Raw genomic sequence first — 19483 nt, 5'->3', positions numbered from 1 at the left:
CATTTTTGTTAAAAAACAAACAAAACAAGTCTTAACTCTGTCCAGATCCCAGTGCATTGGAGGTATATGGGTTTTGACGGGCTGCACCCCCACTGCCTTCCACACGGAGGCGCTAGTGCCCCAGAGCCGCCCCCAAGTGGAAGCTGTTTCAAATCTGAAGAACCAGCTTGGCAAGGAAGGAAACCTTTTTTCCACTTGGTGTGACTAACGTTTTCATGCTAAACCCTGATACCAAGCACGAGACCATGAGAACCAGAACATTTTGTCACGGTCAAGTCTGCCGTTCCCTTCCTAAACATCTTGGATATTTTCATTTCGAGGAGCTTGGGTTGCTTTCCATACTTCCGACAGAAAAACATGAATCATTTTACACAGATTTTTGGAAAAGACAGCCTCAGAAAAACCAGCTATAATGTAGGCTGCCTTTTTAATGAGATGGAATAAAACACATCTATGTTTCCTGGAGCTATTTTCCCCACTGGTATTCCTAGGAGGGCTGAAAACCTCATGCTTAAAACATCCACTGGGCGTCTCATTTTGCTGGCTGATAAATAATTCAATTAGTGAGAGAGGCTAGCAAAGAGTAATTATATAAATTTCTTAATCAGCTACAGCCATGCTGGATTCGAACTGGCAAACTCTGATTTGTTAAGTTATTAGTTGTGATCCTGTATTACTAAGATGAACAGATACCTTTCTAGTAACTTTACACAGGTATGTTCTAGGAAACATTGTTCTGCCGTGGTCACAGTAACAAAAAGTGGTGCAAAATCAGTTACTTCATAAATACTGATCATTTGCAGCATTAAGGAACAGGACATTAAAAAAAATAAATTTCCCCATGGGACACCTAGGACTAGGGACTCTTCTTTTCCTAAGAGAAGCCAAAGTTTTAATTACTCAGTTTCACAACTATTGTACTGGATTACTTATTCTACAAAGGAAAAGGTGCTCTACAGAGGCTCCCCCCACACATGGAGAATCAGCAGTCATTTAGCATAATCGGGGTCATCCGTATCTGGCAAATTCATGACTCATTTAAATGAATAAGGCCAACATCGCACAGGAAAGCGTAGCCGACTGACTGACGGCTCCCCAGTAGGTAACTGAATACAAAGGATTGGTTTCCATTTTTTCTTTTAATGCTGTGATACTTAAATGTTAAATCAGCATTTTCATGTGATCAGAAGTATTTCAATTACATATGAGCATTCATTTTTTTTTTGCAAAAACTCAATATTAGGTAATAGTTACATACTAATACAGTAACATTCCTCTGCTGTACAAATTAAATCATTTAAAAGAAATGAGCATTCTAAGAATTATATACAAAAGAAACCTGTAAGCATTGCTGAAATGAAATGCAAGGTGTCACTGTTAGCTCTACTGGTTTAAAATACCTTCCAAAGAGTAAAATTAACAAATACCCTTCAACATACCCAGGTTTACAAGTCTCAAGAAAATCAAATGTCAAAAAATTCTAGAAAGCTGTGAAAAGCATATATACATTTTCCTTATGACCTTATGAAGCTTCATACCTTCGAGAAGTTGCTATCAGTTTATTCGCACATCAACTTTATCCACCCAAAAAGCTCACATCTCGGATACAGCTGCCCTCTCGTTTCAAATACAGCTCTGCTCCATCGTCCTTTAGTGAAGGCATACAACCTTACCAAGAAGCCATGCTCAGAGATCAACGCAAACACGCAGGTTTCATCTGCTAACAGCAATCCCCTTCTTCCCCAACCCACACCACCGTCTATACACCTGCCTCCAGAAACCTAGCCACATTCAGAACTCCTACAGCAAACAGAGTCCTTGAACCCTGAAACGACACAAAGATCAAGAGAAAGTCCACGTGTGCTCTAGTGTGCAAGAAAGCAGCAGCTACGTTCTCCAACTTGGACTAAAAAAAAAAAAAAAGGTAAAATGAAAAACCGTTCACTTAACAGCAGGTTAGCAGTAAAGTTCCTCATGAACCGATAAAGAGCGCCTGATGCTGAATAGCTAACAGCAAATGCTGAATTTGGATTTAATATTTTAGATGTTGATTGGAATTAGGCTTCTTGCTGAGCTGGTCTCTTCAAATCCCTAATCTGTTTAACTAAATAGGTCTTCTCATCGTTAAATTGTTCATCCTCGGTTCTGTCATTCTGAAACTTGCTGAGGAACTCTATAAGTTTGGTCTGATTCTTGAGGAGGATGTCTAGGATGGGCTGCGTCTTGTTGGGATTGGCTACAAACACCTGCAAAGAGAGAAACCAGCATCAGGAACAGGAGAGAACGGGAGCCCGGCGGCCCGCGGTCAAGGCAGCTGCAGAGGCTGCTGCTTGGGCTTGCTGCTCATCTGACAAGACGGGTGTGCGCGTGTGTGCGTGCATGTGTCTGTGAGGGGGGAGATTCTATGTGTCAGTCCAAAGGACTGATGCATTCATTCATGCTCTGAAATTCAGTAGCTGGTATTAAATACAGACTGTTTTTAGAATAAAATGGGCAGAAATTATTTCTAGGCACAGAAAGCCAGAATGGATTTTAAGTACTAAACCTCCAAGAAAAGGATTAAGGAATGGATTACCCTTTACTTTGTGATTAATAATATTCTATGCCAAAGGTAACTGACAGATGCTTTTCTGGTCCCCAGTCCAGATGATATACCCTGTTTCTAGGTCTATTTAAATACCATATTATACAAATGTGAACACTGACTGTTGGATCACTTAGATTACCAAAATTAGGTGAGTAATATTTCAATGACCGGTCAATGAAATGAGATTAACAACTCTGGAGGAAAATACTGCTTACAGTTCTAGCACTCTACCTTAAAAACGTGGAAGGCCTCAAACTGGATGTTACGACTCTTGTCTCGTAGGAGATTCATCATTAATTTGAGGTTCTCTGGTTTACTGATGTACTTCGTCATAATTGTGAAGTTGTGTCTGTCTAAAAGTAGTTCACCAAGAAGCTGAGAAGACATTTAAACAATTAACTCTTACAATATCATCAAGATTTCAAGTAAAAGCAAAGTTGAAAGAGAAACTTCATCTTATAATCACTATTGTTAAGCACAGAGTGGTGTTAGCAGGTACTCAGAAGACCAATGAGCTGAACTGAAATTATAACTGAAAAATTACTGAGTGTACTCTACTTGCCACTTGAACACCTATAGGCCTTTCTTCCGGGGGTAAACCTATGGCGAGTCCAGCATTGCTCTCTGCTCTTGACACAGTCCAAGGCACACTGGCCCTGAATCTGAAACTGTCAGAGCTACACTTTAAAGATGCATTTATGTTATCTCATTAAAAAACAAACAAACCTATCAAAGAAAATGGTCAGAAGGTAAGTTGTTGATAATTCTTGTTTAACTACAAATCTTAGCCTAATAGAAAAATTATTTATCTGGACCTCCCAGGACAGAGGGTTCCAGGTTCAAAGCTGGAACACAGGGTACCCTTAAGCCTGCGAAAGTTATGCTTTCAGCGTAGAGGCTTCAGGAAGGTCTATAAAAATGAGTATTTCTCTTTTCTTTCTTTAGCTAAGTATCCTGAAGATACTCCAATTTTTTTCTTAATGACTCCTCATCATCACTAATGACATCAATTAAGCTTAAAAGAGCCTGTCTCAAGGGCCTGCTGAGTTGGAAAGAGTCTATTATACCCTATCAGTTCTTGGTTTTCACACTGTCACTGCTTGCTCTAGTTAGCAGTCACCCCTTCGTGTTGTCACTGGGCCAGCTTCTACTGCGGGTCTAGCGTGCCTGACCCAGGGGGATAGGGGTCGCGTTGCAGTCCTTGTGGACAGCGGCAGAAGCAGAGTGGTAGAGGGCCGGGCCCGCCTGCCAGGGTTCCAATGCTGGCTCCTTGCTCCCTGCGAGCTCTGGAACCTTGAGCACATTATTTAACTTTCCCTAAGTCCTAGTTCCCACATCTCATGAGAGTGCAGTGAGGAATAAAAGCATAAATATGTGCAAAGCAAGTTAGACTTGAGTCTGAACAGAGACACGGGGTGAGGTCCGAGGGAAGCAAAATGCATGAATACAGTTATTCTGGATTTACTGCTTTAGTTAATTCCTTTTTGGATTCCTGGTTATGTTCTAGATACTTGGAAGTTGCCAGAAGACTGGTCTCTAGATAAGCAACATGTCGTTGTATGAAATAAAAAATACCCTGACGTATAGGAGAGCAAACCTATTCTGCTTAGGGTTTTTAAAGAAATTTTAAGAATTCAGAACCTCAGGGTGCCTGGGTGGCTCAGTGGGCTAATGCCTCTGCCTTCAGCTCAGGTCATGATCTCAGGGTCCTGAGATCGAGCCCCACATCGGGCTCTCTGCTCAGGAGGGAGCCTGCTTCCCCCTCTCTCTCTTTGCCTGCCTATCTGCCTCCTTGAGATTTGTCTGTCAAATAAATAAATTAATTAATTAAAAAAAAAAGAATTCAGAAGCTCAAGTTCAGGCTTCACATCAATTTGGATCACAAATAGTACAACTTTCAAGGTAAGAACCAACAAGTATTGACTCTTATGAAGACTCAAAAGCTACTATTAAGTATGTGAAGGTTTGTAGCTTTACCAGCATTAATTTTCTATCAAAGAAATACAGAACATGACCCATTTGGTTATCTGGAGATTATCAGTTTAGTTATTTGGAGGAGGGTAACTGGTAATTCATTATATTTCTTTAGACATAAAAATAAAAGTCTGAGGTATTGCACAGGGAATATACATTTGCTGATAAAATACAGGAATAATAAATGCCAATGTAGCTGCAAAAAAAAGGAATAAAAATTAAAATTCCTTTTTTTAAAGTAACACTGGTCCTCAAAATTGCTCCATGCGTTCACGAGGTTTTACGAAACTGTAGGAGCCGAAGACTGGCTTTGTGTCCATGACTAAGGTCTTGCAACTGGCAGTCTTAACCTTCCTTTTCATGTTGGCAATGCCTAAGTGGCAGAAAGGTCTTGAAAGCCCTCTTCCTTATCTAAGCAGCACCAAAATTCAGAACTTGGTCAAAGTCTACCGATTTGCCAATAAACTACCTTGCTCCCCATCCTGTGAAGAGGTATTGGCCCTGGAAGCTACTACCCTAGGTAATCCTGCCTGGTGTCCTTGGCCTTAGAAGACGCTGGCTCTATCCAGCTGCTCAGATCTGTGTGATGCTGGGGAGACAGGGCATCTTGGCCCTGCGATAGAAAGGGGTTGCTGACAGAAGGCTAATATTTTACTGTGTGCACAATCACAGGGGAGCCTATACTGTATCATGAACCTTACAAATATATATTACATCATACTGGTGTACCGGGAAGAAAATGTCCTTAAATAGCCACCAGAAGTACTGCAACCCATTCACCACCCCCTGCCTCGCTCAAGATGAAAAGATTGGTCTTATCCTTGGCCTTCGCCAGTCAGCACCCCCAGGGAAGGGAGGAGGTTAAGGATCCCGGATGCTGAACTACAGACCAGGCTGGGAGGCGAGGCCTGAACAGCAGCAATGAGTGGGAAGTGCCCCAGCCTGACCAGATCATTTCCTCAGCGACTCATTTCCAAACTGTGGTTATGATTGGTCCCCCACTGTAGGAGTCACAGCCTTAAGGGAAAAGGAGGAAGTAGCTGGCCTGATAGAAAGAATTCTTTTGAAAATTTGGATGGTAGAGAGTGTTCTTATCAAAGGACACAAAGTACAAAAGACACTCCTGATGTCCTTTAGTCGGTTCCCACAGAAAGAGGTTCCCACAAAAAGATAAGACCTTCACGAGTGATCTCCCCGTGGCAGGAAGGGAAGCAGGAATGCAGGCCTGATCAGATGAATGCAGACAGCTCTGAAGGAAGAACTCCGAGCAGAGTAGAATTTAAAGTGGACATGACAAAAAGTATAAATGGAATTAGGATTTTCCCCCCAAATCCTTTGTGATTTCCATCTATAATTCCTGTCAGGACCACTTACTGACAGAGTGAGAGGTATGCTTTTATGAACTGCATTGAGAATTTTCTAAAGCAGAGGTCATTCAGCAAGCTTTCCGTAAAGGACCAGATAGGAAACGTTTTTAGACTTTGCCGGCCATATGGTCTCTGTGGCAACCGTTCAAATCTGTTATCCTCTGAAATATAATATGTAAATATGTAAATAAATGAATGTATCGGGTTCCAACAAACATTTACAAAAACAGGGAGCTGGATCTGGCCCATGAGCTACAGTCTGCCAAACCCTGTTCCAGTGTTTTAAATCTGAAATTTAAATTTCAGATGGAACTGTCCATATCCCAGTTTGATACAAAACAGCCAAAACTGCCTGTTGATCAAGAGTTCACTGCTCATGTCCCCTCTGCAGCCCCCCTGCTCCCGAAACAGGCCTGTGCCGTCCCGGGGAGTACAACAGCTACTGGATCTTCCTCTGGTTCAGATGATTCTAAATGTCAAAAACAGGCTTCCAAATGTAAAATACAGCACTGCTAAGAGGTAGAGACCTCTTCAAAACTCCGTATATTCCACTTTGGTATCCCTATTCACAGGCAGGTATGCAGGTGCCCTGTGTGGACCACTGAACTCCTTCCTTTCCACAAAAATCTTGACCATGGAGAAATGTATTTTCCTCTCATAGGTCTAAGACCCATACCAGCATATCTCCCTTTCTCCCAAAGACAAGTTTCAAACACAGGGTGAAGAGAAGTAAACCACATAAAATAATCAATCATACCTTGAGTGACTGTCTTTTTGTCACATAATTTTCTGAATGAAGTAACTTCTCGTATTCACTGAAGAACTAAAAGATAAGAAAACATGTATCAGGAGTTATATTTTTAAAGACCGAAAGAGAACATTATAAAGCTTGAGCACAAACTTTTTTTTTTTTTTTTTTTTAAGATTTTACTTATTTGCAAGAGAGTGAGAGTATGAGCAGGGAGAGGGGCAGCAGGAGCAGGAGAAGCAGATTCCCTGCTAAGCAGGAAGCCTGATGTGGGGCTCGATCCCAGGACCCTAAGACTGTGATCTGAGCTGAAGGCAGATGCTTAACTAAGTAGCCACGCAGGCACCCTTGAGCATGAACTTTTTTTTTTTAATTTTATTTATTTATCCCACAGAGATCCCAGGTAGGCAGAGAGGCAGGCAGAGAGAGAGGAGGAAGCAGGCTCCCCGCTGAGCAGAGCCCGAGGTAGGGCTTACTTAATCCCAGGACCCCGGGATCATGACCTGAGCCAAAGGCAGAGGCTTTAACCCACTGAGCCACCTAGGTGCCCCGATCATGAACTTCTAACACCACAAAGGCCACCAGCTGCCCTTCTGTCTCACACAGCCCTCCTCAGTGGTGTTCAGAGTTCCTTAGGGGCTCCCGAAGATGATGTCCAGGAGTAGGGCTCCTGGGACTGACCCTCGCCCAGTGCTAGACTAGCTAGGCCCACATGGCTTAAATCTCGTCGTCTTCTGTCATCCAAACTCCGTATGCACAAAACATAACTCCTACCCCCCAACTGTTTCTCAAGGTGGAGTCAGCTCTCATTTCTTGGTGTTAGAAAATTTCTGTATTTTACAGTTCAGTGAGCCTGAAGCACAACTACAGAGAAAAGCTACCTGTTCTTTCAGTGTATCAAGCAAAAGGAGAAAATAATTGAAAAACAGAGTAGGAGAAATTCAGGACTGTCAAATAGGTAGGTGTCCTAGAGTAGTTGGGACCTGGGCTCAATCTCAACTAAGAGCAACAATTTCATTCAGAAAAGGGGAGGAGGGAATTTTTCTTAGAGATAAAAAAGGGAAGGACACCACATGAGTGAAGACTGGAGAATGCACAATGTGACATATTTAGGAAGTGACACGTGTCCACTGCATTTATAAAACGAACAAGCACAGCGTCACTGGTTGGGTAAGGAGCAGAAGCCCAGCAGGGGGTAGGACAGGGAGACGAGGGACACACAGAGGTCAAGGCCACACCTGCTGCAGCCGTTTGTGCCTATGCTTTCCCATGGGTCTGCATACAGCAGGCGCTAGTAAACTGCCCTCTTGGGCCAGATCGAGCCTGCCACCCGCTTTTATTTTGTGTTTTGCTGGAACACAGCCATGCTCATCGACGTACTGCAAATGAGTCTGTGTATTGTTTATGGGTGCACCACAGACAGGAGAGGAGAGGGAGAGGGAGAGAGAGAGACTGCACCGCCAGGAAGCCTCGAATATTTACTCCCTGGCCCATTACAGAAAAGTTTTTTGACCCTTGCTTTTAGAGCTAACCCAGAACCTATGCTTCTGTCTAGGCAGAGGTGGGACGGAGACACCTCTGCAGAGAAGGATGTTAACCCACATTTCTGCTCAAAGGATCATCAAACCAATGATCCAAAGAGCTGGATCTGCCTTCAGTCGGTGACACAGAATATGTTCCCCTCAAGTTCTTAACAGAAAATGCAGGTTAAGATGGTCTGCGGCCCAGTTCTTCCGATAAGCGTAAGCACAAGAGACTGTCTGGCCGGAGGACTGGCTGAAGAGTGCACGTGCAGTCCACACGCCACCCCCGCTCCCCCCCGGGGAAGTCAACTCTCTTCCCTGGGTTAGGAATCGGGGCGAGGACAGGCACCGCTGCGGCTCCGCCAAGATCTTCTCTCAGGGAACTAACTGCACTTCAGTTCGGCATCTCAGTCATCCTGAGGGCTGTGTCCACTGCATGCCACTCTGATCCAATTCCTCTGAGAACCCCAATGGGAGAAACGTGTTTTGTTTTATAGGTGCTGTGATTTTTTTAATGGATTCTGTTTCCCTCTATCCCTCTGGTTATTAGAAAGCTCAGGGCCCAGGTATGCAGGACTTCCGGTGACACAGTCTTATGTAATTGCATCCCTGGCCTCGCTCGCCTTCCCGATCCCTCAGATCTGACCTCACGGTCTACACACTTCTGTCAGCTGCCTCCCAGAAATTCTCCTGAAATCCTGTTAACCAATGTCATCCATTAATAACATGTAGGAAACTATTGTACTACAAAACTAAACCAATGTCACTGTTAGTTTGTATCTTCGGTGGGCTTTAAGCTAAGACACCAGTGTGCTCAGTCAGAGAATCCCTGAGACCTGGTAGCAACACGAACAACCCGCTGACATTTACTAGCTGCTCGCTGTGTTCCAGCTGCTGCCATCATGCCCATGACACACACGTTCTAGGTCCTCACAACAACCCATGACAACAGAGACGCTGCTATTACAAGCCTTCTTTTAGGGTTGAGGATTCTGAGGGCAGAGGGTGAATGAAGGTAGCCACCCAAGGTGGGGCTGGGACTTAAAACTGGACTCTGGGTAGCCTGGTGCCGAAGCCCATGCTTCTAACTGCTGTAGAAAGGCCTCCATTTTGAACCAACACACATGCAAAGAAACATACTATATCCAAATGGAAAATTAAAAAAACCAGGCGACCAGCAATGTTTAAGCCACTCGTGAGGCTTTCTATGAGGGACTCCCCATATACTGAGCATTGCATGATGGATGTTACTGAGTGGGAGGGAGAGAGGAGCACGGAGGAGTTCAAAAGCGCAGATTCTTCCTCCGAGAATCTTACAATTTAGTTGAACAGCAAAGTGAACAATGAACAGTATGAACATAATGTGCCTAGGATTTCAAAAATTCAAACGACCAGTGGAAGAATGAAAAGTTAAGCCAGATCTCACGGGTTAGACAGGAATTTTAAGCAGGATGTTACTATCCCAGCTTCTCTAAGCAGACACATCCAGTTGTGGACAGCGCGGCATTAAGACAGTCTAGCATTAAGAGGCGCTCATGGGTGTGGTGGGGAGCAGAGCCTGGGCACTGCGGCCTGAGGGCTGCTGTGCAGACCAGGAACACTCAGGATTGTTGATGAACTTCCGGGAGTTCAGTACCAGGCAGTGTGACATGGGCTCAAACCAGAAGGAACCCTACTGCTGGGCTAGTCCACTGTCCTCACTTTAAAAGGAGGACGGACGTCTGAGTCCCCCAGCGAGAGAGGGAACACAAGCAGGGCGAGTGGGAGAGGAAAAAGCAGGCTTCCCACTGAGCAGGGAACCTGATATGGGGCTCAATCTCAGGATCCTGGGATCACGACCTGAGCTAAAGGCAGACGCTTAACGACTGAGCCACCCAGGCGCCCCAAGAGTCATATAGCCTAACTGACTGGACCACCCGGATGCTCCCAAACTTATAATTTTAAGGTACTAGTTCATACACTTACTTTATCATAATGTTGTTCCAAAAATTCTGCACTGAGCAATTTATGTCTTGTAAGTAAATCCTAGAGAAAGAAAAGACACAATTTTACAGTTGTTCTGCATTCAAATTCTTTTAGAAAAGAGAATCCTAAAACATGCCACGCCACTTTACCTGATAAAAACTGTTATTAAAAATCACTATACTTAAAAACATTTGAACATGAATTATATTCAAAATGCTGATTCTAGGTAAAAGTGAATCAAATCATTAATAATTTGAAACTGTGATTGTAATGGCTGTGATTAATCAAAGGTCTACAAATCTTAGAAGGAAAAATTTAAAAACAAACATATAAATTCAAAGAAATACAAATTCAAACAAAGGGAATAAAGCAATAAAGTGAAATAAAAATAAATGATTGCGGTAAAATGTCAAATAGGATACTGTTCCTGGTGGAGAAAGAGGAAATTTCTTTCATTAGAAAAAGTTGGAGGTTCCATTTTCTTCCTCCTAAATTCTGTTACATTCACTTTCATATCTAATGCAATCTTTTTCTCAGGGACAGAATTTTTAAAAACCCCACCACCTTATAAATATCAGCTCCTAAGTAAGCAGATTAAGGCTGCAAAAATGTAGAATCAAACCTCAGAATGTCTCAGGGTCCAATTACGCATGACTACAAACTACAGCTTATGCCTCACCCACATGGCCCTCCCAAATGCAACTCAAGGGTCATTCATTCAGAAAATATCTAATATGTGCCAGGTAAAGTTCTGGGTGCTGGGGCTACAAAGATAAAAAGATGTGGTCCCTGCCTTTAAGGACTTGGAAGCTAGCAATGAACTAGCCTTGGTCTCACCAGGTGGGAAGAGAATGGAACATGTGACAGCAGAAACAGTCAGTCACTACTTGGTGAATTACTAAATTGAATACAATTCCTTTAGAGCCGCCCATTGGAGAGCTTAGTGCCAATAATTCCTGTTCTCCAAACCAACTCTCCTTGTTTTCTTAGCTGTTCATGTTTGAGTGGCCCAGGTCACGATGAACTAGTGTTTCCTGAAGTATGTCCAAGTGTAATGCCAGTCCTGAGAAATGATCTAGGAAATGCTCAATGGTCAAACACGTGTGGAAAGCACTACAACTCTGGCCTCCTCGTGGGGATCTGGCAGGTTTCGAGTGATCCTGCAGGGAGCTCTTTTGTCGTTTACTATGTGACTGCCCTTCCCTAAAAGGCCCTCCTCACACGGCTCTCCCCTTGGCCTAGCTAACTACCACCTCCGAACCTTGCTCCCACATCACTGCCGTAGAGAAATCTTCCAGACTGGTCACCAGCACCGAAGCATGGACAGAGTTGTCTTTATGTCTGTGGGATTATCTGATTACCATCTCTCTCATGCTAGACTCTATATTCTAAATACATGTCTATTTTACTAATCTTTGAATCCCCAGCACCCATGCAATGCCCAGCACACAGTAAGAGCTTAATATTTAATAAATGAATGAACCAACAAAAAGCAGGGAACAGTTTTGGGAAAATATTACACCAAGCAATCTTCAAAGTATGCTTTTAAGAAGGCTTCTAACCACCCCAAAGATTTACAGGTGTTCAAACTGCTGGATAGGGTATGTACTGCATGCCCAGGAAAGACCTAATTTTTTCCAAATTCCCCTTGGGGATTAAATCGATAAAATTAGAAAACCTGACGTTTGAGCATCCTCAAGAAGCTGGTAAAGAAATGCCATGAAGCTTCCCCAAATGGGGCAGGAGATGGCGGGGGCAGGGAGGGAAACGAGAATTTGTATTATCTTAGTATACTGGCCCGTGGGAGTCAGCTATCCGGGAGAGAGGTACACAAGACCTCGAATACATTAGGGATGCTTGTTAAAGGCCTTCCTCCTTCTCCATGCTACTGTCTGTTTACTGACGTCCTCCCTGCGTAGGAGCCTCAAGGGCAAGGGTTTGTCTCATTCACTGTTGAGCCCCAGCACCTAACAAAACAGTGCCTGACACCGGGCTGGGGCTCAGGCTCCAGGCGTGAGCTGAATGAACAAATGAATAAGCGCATTAAGGGATTAGTGTGTCAGGATCTGTGCAAAAGTAAGCATCATTTCCACTTTTTCTGTGGTTAAGTCATCCTGGAGACCAATATAAGGAAGTACAGTAAAAGGAACCCAGTTGTCTGTGGCTTTGCCATAATCTGACAGAAGAAATGCTCAAGGCAGGGGTCTTAAAGACAGTGGCTTTCAACTGGGGTTGAAATTAGGGACAGGTAGGTAGAAAATATTGCTCTAGAAAGCAAAAGTCCTAAATACGTGGTACAACAGATTTTTATTGAAGTTCTGAGTAAGGAAAGTACTCTGAAGGATAGATCTCAAACAGAAGCAAGAGCCTCACAGCTGGGCCGGATAGGAAAAGGGGGGACCTCAAACATCTCGCCATCTGGGGAAGATTCTATCACCATCTGGTTTCAAGACACCAGGTAACTCAGGAAACTACTGTCAATTTAGGAATCAAATCTCACAGCCTTGGGGTCGGAGACTGAAGGGGAGCTCTGAGACTGCTGAAGTAGGAGCCAAACCCCAACGCAGCACAGGACGAAAGCTCCTTGTCAAGACAGGACACACCAGGGCCTGGACAGGAGTGACACTTCTGTAGGAAAGGAGCAACTGCTGACAGCCAGCCCCAAAGAAGGCGGATTCTAAGCAGGGAAAAGAGGTGGGGACTTGGGCAGAGCCTCTACCTACTGAGACATGAGAAGGAAACTCAGCCTCAGGGCTAGAGCCTGGAGACTTCAAACCACAGTGGGGCACGGAACTCAACAGAGAAGACAAAGGGGAAAGGTCATGCAGTCAGTGGTCAGCAACCTGCAAAATTTCCAGAATGCCAAGTGGTCCCAGACCAGAAGGTGCTGGGTCCACTAGCAGTGGGGGGAAGGAGCGGGATCTCTGATTTCTTCCCTATTTAAGTTCTAGTATACCCCAGGCCCTGGCAGGACTGGGAGGAAGGCAGGGGTCATCTCCCGAGCCCAGCAGAATGAGCAGCCAACTTTTAGGGTATACTGAATTTGAAAAGATTCTTAAAAGCTAGTAAGTTGGGGCCTCAAACACCACGTGGCAAAGATGGCCCTGGGGTCCCTGAGGTAATGCCACTGATCCCAGGGCTCGATTTCACAGAGCCCTGGCAAGTTGTGTGGCTCGTTTTCTCCTTGGTGCTTGACCATGTCCCAAGACAAAAGACTCAATTCTCCCAACTGTGTGGTTCTCCTTTGGAGCTCTTAAGGGTTAGAAAATTCTCCCTGCGCTGGAGTCAAACCTATCCCCTGGTTATTTCCAGAAAACTGCCAGAGCTGACAGAAATAGGTTCAACCCACTTTCTACAGGTCCCCACCTCACATACATGTGGCGCTCTCACAGCAAGTCCCTACCGAGTCTTCTCTTCTCCAGGCTAAATACGTCCAAGTTCCTTTAACCACTCCTCGCACGGCAGGTTCTGAGTCCCCCTCACCATCTACTGTCTTCTGAAAGTCATCTATTTGTCTATGTGCCTCTTAAAGTGTAGCGCCTGGAACGGAGCACATTTATGTGTTGTTACCTTAATGGCTTATAGTGGGGTGAGACCATCGTCAGCTCCTTAGGTCAGACACTATGTGGTCGCATGTAGCTCTGGGGCAGCAGCATCACACTGTTTAATGTTACAGGACGGATTCAGAATTTTGTTTCCTCAGAGTGGGCTCTGGAGGCAGACTGCCTGGGTTCAAATTCTGGCTTCCCCATTTTTAGCCTGACTTCACCCAACATTTCTAGACTCCAGTTTCCTTATCTGTAAAGGAGATGGTTGAGTCGGATATGAAATTGCCTACATCTTAGTAATTATTACACTTAGAAAGTATTACACTGAGTATTAACTATATTATTATGTCTTATTCCCACATCCCTTAGAGTTGGGTCCTCAAGGGGAAGACCTCAGTCATCATCTTGTTCCATTATGTCCTCTGCAGATCGCTGTAAAGCCTTATTCTAGGATCACCACTGTCTGCTATCTTTCCCTTCACAGCTATCACCCCATATTTTATAAGAAGGCCTCCTCACCCTTTATCTAAATCATTAACAATGTTCAGCTGGGCTGAGACAAAGCCCAGTGAAAAGCCACAAGAAATTTCTCTCCAGGGTGATGGCAAATCTGTTCTCGAGCACCTTAGAGACAGGGCATTCATTTAGATGTAAATCACTATGCTAAAACTTTAGCTCCTTTCTTTTCATCGATTCCATAAAAACAAATCTGTATGATTATTCAAAATCTAGTATATCCTTATGGTCATAAGGGGATAATTCTAATAGTCACTGTTTTCTGCACACACACTGTATAGAGGCACAATAACCTTGACATACTAGTATTATTACCTCCAACTTAACAGATGAAGAGCTTGAGATTAAATCCACAGCAGAGCTGGGAAATGAACCCAGGGAGCCACACACTCTTATCCCCTCAGCTACTGGCATCTATGAGATTAATAGGACTGAACTTACTCTTCGTGAATCCATGCTGGCTGTGGGTACATGGTTTCCTTTCCAAAATGCTCAGAAATCATCTCTTTAGAAATACTTTCTAGAACCTTACACAGGTATAACATCAAGCTCCAAGCTCCACCAGTCTTTCTGGGGAATCTACCTTCTTTTACTCTGGAAAAATTGGAAATATATTTGTTGGCCTTCTGATGCCCGCCCCCCCCCCCCATCTCCTTAAGTCCTCAAAAAAGAAAACACGAACAACATTTGGCCACTGATTTACTATCTTAGTACATATTCATTCAAGCTACAAATCGTGGACACATTTAGAGCCGGTAGTTTTGTTGATTTTTTTTTTAAAATATTTATTTTTTAAGTAGCCTCTATACCCAACATGGGGCTCGAACTCACGACCCCGAAATCAAGAGTCACATGCTCTTCCGACTGAGCCAGTCGGGTGCCACTGGAACAGGTAGTTTTAATTTCCTTATTATTCTATATTATATATTCTATATAATATTATTATATTATTATATATATATTATATATAATATTATATATTCTATAATTATTCTATAATTATAATTTCCTTATTATCCTATATTATTCCTTATAATTCTTATAAATTCAGGTTTATGGATGAGCTGCATTTCTCTGACAGTTTTTATGTGCAGGGTGCATTTTCTGGAGACATGGGTCTGGTCATATTCTTCAAGGATGGTGCAAGCCATAGATCTAGCCTCCTTTTTCCATGACACAAACAGTCTCTCAAAGAGGACACGAGCAAACGAGGAGAATTCTCAGGTGGGAAGTGTGAGACTGTCCCTGCGCTGACCCTGGTTCCTTCTAGGAAGGGTGGGGAGGGAAGGTCTGCCTGACAGCTCTGTGTCGCTTGCTCTCTCCCATGCTGTCTTGGTTTGGACTCTCCTTGATTGTTTCCTGGGAGAGCTCTCTGTTCAGGGTCCCCTTGAAAGGGCTCCTCCCTTGCCGTGTGGTCAGGAGCGGCTAAGACACACAGGCCAGGGCAGCTTCTCAGCGCACCTCTTCCACAGTCCACCCTTGGCATCCTGCACTGTGCTAGAAAGCTTCTCTTCCTCAGGCAGACCTACCTGCCAGGCGCTGCCCAGTCTCTCCCTCTCTGGCTAATGTGACCTGACAGGGCGGGTTTCCCCACAGGGATTCCCACCACTGCTTTCTCCCTGGTGAGAATGTAACTCCAAGCAGCAGCCCTAACTGACGGCTGATCAAGAAATTATCGGCAAGGCCAATGAAGACGGTTAGAGACTGCGCCTCACCCCGCCGGCCCGTGTAAACAAGGCTCTCTCACCCACGGGCCAGCTGTGCTGCCCGCGCCCTCCTGGGTTAGGCACTGATGTGCGCTCCTCTGCTCTCCCCCACCTGCCTCTCCCACAGTGGTCGTCCTCAGTTTGTGGCTTGCTTTCTGCACAGATCTCTTCCCAACACATGGGGCTACCATACCTCTCTCCGAAATAGGCCTGCTGCTTTTGAATGGGGTATCCCCTTCCACCGATATATCCTAAGTATAAGTCCTAGCCCCAAAATGCAGGGACACAAAAGACATCACATTTGTGGCTCTGTTATAAACCCGAATTTGAATTCATTTTGTTTTGTACATTGACATAAAAATATCTAAGATCTTACCTAAGGCTTCTGATATCCTCTTTAATGGTTTCCGGGAAATAAATCCTTGGGCACCTCTCACACTATTACCTTATTCTCGTTCCATGAGAAACCCTAATGGCCAGCTCCCCAGGTTTTCATCCTGTTTTAAGAGTGTTCATTCACCATGAGGGACAAATTTTACCCAGGAACCAAGGCGTGTGCTCATTATCTCAAGGGCTCTTTATCATCATAAAACCAAACCCTCACAAGAAAAGTGACTACTTCTCACTAAAACAGTGTTCATGGTTTCTGAGCAAAGTAGTCTGTGGGTTACTATATTAAATTCTGATTAAAGTAGCAGTAAATATTCACTTAGGAGGACAGACATTTTATATAAGGGAATGTAACATCTAAAAGCTTACTTTCATTGTGAAGAACGCTAATATATATTGCTGCTTTATGTACCGTAAACAGCATAGAACCTTGCAATTCAAAACAAAAATACACACGTTGTACGGTGGTATCGTATCAGATGTGTATTTAGTTTATACAAATACACAACAGGGAGATGACGTATACAGGAAAGAGAGGCTACAGAGTAATTTGGATAATGCAGGTGATTGTTCTCTTTCCCCCAAGCATTTGACAAGTAAGCTTTGGCATGAGCATGAGGTAGGAGAGCTCAGCCTATCATTCCCTTGTGCTGTCCACAATGTGGAAATCTCTGTCCTGATTGTGGTTCTAGTACTTGAAGATATGCCTATTCCAAATTAGCACAGCCCTGAACAGAAGACAACTACTTTGTCTGGTGTTTAACCAAAGAAACTACCATAGTATGTTCCAACAAGAGAAAAACCCATTTGTCAGACGTTCATGTATCAATATACGACACCTAATGTGTAATTTAACAGAAAAGTATACTTCTGATCACACCGATCACACTTAGCTTACAGTCAAACTCAACCACCCCTTTTAAGCGGTGACTCCACCGCATACACCTAAGTCACACAGACTCACATAAAACATATCTTCTCTCTTTCCGCTAGAGGGCAGCCGTGTATAGACTTGGAGCTTAGAGATTTAGGGAAAAAACAGCAAACAAGTTAAGCAGACTTACAAGTGTATTTAGAATTCTATAGTTTTATGTTACCTTGAACGTGGCAAATGCATCTGACGCTATGTCAAATGTTGACATTTCGACATATCTGAAGAAATCATAAAATTGTTCTGACCACAAAATGATTTTTGCAAGTGGTTCATGTCTGATGCATTCTCTCAACATTATTCCACAATTTAGAGCTATTTCTGGAGATTCATACCTACAAAAAGAAAACAAACAAACCATGATTGCTGTTTTAAAACTCTTCTAACACTGAACAGCTCAAATTTTTAGAACAGGAAGTTTCAGATGTGTCCTAATTAAGTGACCAGAGCAGGTTACTGCTCAGGGGAAGTTACTCTAGAGGGCGCGCACACACTAGCTGGTGATAAATGCTTCAAACCAAAGAAAAATAACAATAAATAAATAATAAATAAATGTCATATTTTAGCTAAAAGATCAGAGAAGTATTTAGGGTCACACCTCCAAATAGGGTAAGATTTACGTGGGGTGCTCTTAAGACTTCAGAAAAGCCAAAAGCTGAATCAAAAACCATTATGAAACAAAATGGTTTCTCTAATTCCTAGTATCCAAAACAGCATTTTGATATCCAAAACAGTATATCAAATATACAGCATTTATACTTCATTGTTTCAATATAGTAGTCAAAACAGAACCTTCGAGACTCTTGGCAACATGAACCCTACAAAGTTGAAAGCCTGATCTGAGGAGGTCATAGTCTGCTTGTCAAGGAGAGCCTGGAGGACTCCCCTGGTGGGTGCTGGGGATACCCTGGCATCGGTCACGCACACACGGTTGTGTCTCACCTCGATCAGGAAGGAGCCCCATTTTCCTCTCAGCTGCACTGCCCGGTCCCTTCTGACGGGGGTCCAGCCTTGTGGACAGCCCTTGGCCCCTCCACCGCCTTTTGGGCTGCATGCACCGGCTTTGTGTCTTTCCCATGTACTGGCTCCTCAACCCTCCCGCACTCGTTGCATTTTCCAATGTTCTACTTGCAAAAGACCCTTTCCTGGCTAAAAGAAACTTTTCTCACAACATAAGTTCTACTCCCTACTTAGTGTCCCCACAGTGCCAACCTCTGCATCTCTGTCTTTGAAAAAGGAAAAGAGAAAGCTGTCTCAGTTCTCCTTTCTACCCTTCTGACCGTTCCTATTTCTTGCCTGGCTGAGGGCCTACCTCCGTGGCTGCCAGCCTACCAGTGATTACTCATACACTTTCATGGCTCCTACCAGGACTCCACAATTCCCCTACTCAGGTCTGCTCCTGAACTCTAGTTAGGCATTTTCTGTTGCCTCTGGACAACTTCAGTTAAAGGTCTACCAGAAGTACTACATATCTAAATTCAAATCTCATCTCCCTCTGCAAAACAGCTGCCCTCCCCTGCTTCCTCATTTTTATAACTTAGTGCCACGATTTTGTTTGATACCCAGGTCTAAAACAGGTCTTCCAGAACTTTCTCATCTGATAATGTAAGTGTTCTATACCTGTGCTGTCCACTGTGGTAGTTACTGCTAGTCACATGTGGCTAGTGAGCACTTGAAATTTGGCTAGCCTGACTGAGGGACTGAGTTCTAAATGTTATTTTATTTGATTTAAAGCAAAATGATGGAGTGTGTTTAGGAGGTACTGCATTGGACAGAACAGTTTATACCTTTGCCCTTTCAGCACATCCAAACCTTCCCATCTTTGGTGTCGCCACCACCCCATCCTTTTTAATAAGACTTCTCTGAAATATTTTAGTTTCATTTCTTTTCATCCATCCCCACTGTTGCATTAACTCTCCCCTAGAGAAAGGCAGGAGCTCCCTGACCAGTATCTTTGTTTAAGCTGTGTCTTAACCCATTTACCCAACACACAAGGATATCAATAGCATTTCCAGTTCAGAAGTTCCAAATGATTTCTACTTACTAATCAAATAAAGACAAATTTCTGGGCTTAATGCCCAGACTTCCCCTCATGATCTGTTCCTACTGTACAATGTCCTCTCTCACTCTGCCATCAAGCACTCACTCCTATTTCCTTATTGCTGCCCATCACTATGTTCATCCCTATCCCTGGACCCAATCTCCTTTTTCCTAACTATGCAAATTCC

At 43.7% G+C, this 19483-nt stretch overlaps 1 protein-coding gene across 1 annotated transcript in view; it reads right to left on the bottom strand.

Annotated features, from left to right (window-relative positions):
* Positions 1 to 1120: 1120 nt before the first annotated feature.
* The window catches only part of CAB39 (calcium binding protein 39), an 86580-nt gene continuing 68217 nt past the window's right edge, over positions 1121 to 19483 (bottom strand). The window contains exons 5-9 of the mRNA XM_046018880.1: positions 17422 to 17590; positions 10165 to 10224; positions 6686 to 6751; positions 2819 to 2962; positions 1121 to 2246 (exon numbers count right to left, since the gene is read on the bottom strand). Coding sequence (XP_045874836.1) covers positions 2058 to 2246; positions 2819 to 2962; positions 6686 to 6751; positions 10165 to 10224; positions 17422 to 17590 — 628 coding nt within the window. The 3' untranslated portion in view covers positions 1121 to 2057. The remainder of the gene's footprint in view (positions 2247 to 2818; positions 2963 to 6685; positions 6752 to 10164; positions 10225 to 17421; positions 17591 to 19483) is intronic.

The sequence above is a fragment of the Meles meles genome, chromosome 9 (assembly GCF_922984935.1).
Source record: "Meles meles chromosome 9, mMelMel3.1 paternal haplotype, whole genome shotgun sequence".
Lineage (NCBI taxonomy): Eukaryota > Metazoa > Chordata > Mammalia > Carnivora > Mustelidae > Meles > Meles meles.
The sequence above is the reverse complement of the archived record's forward strand: the minus strand, read 5'-3'. Positions and strand labels throughout refer to the sequence as shown.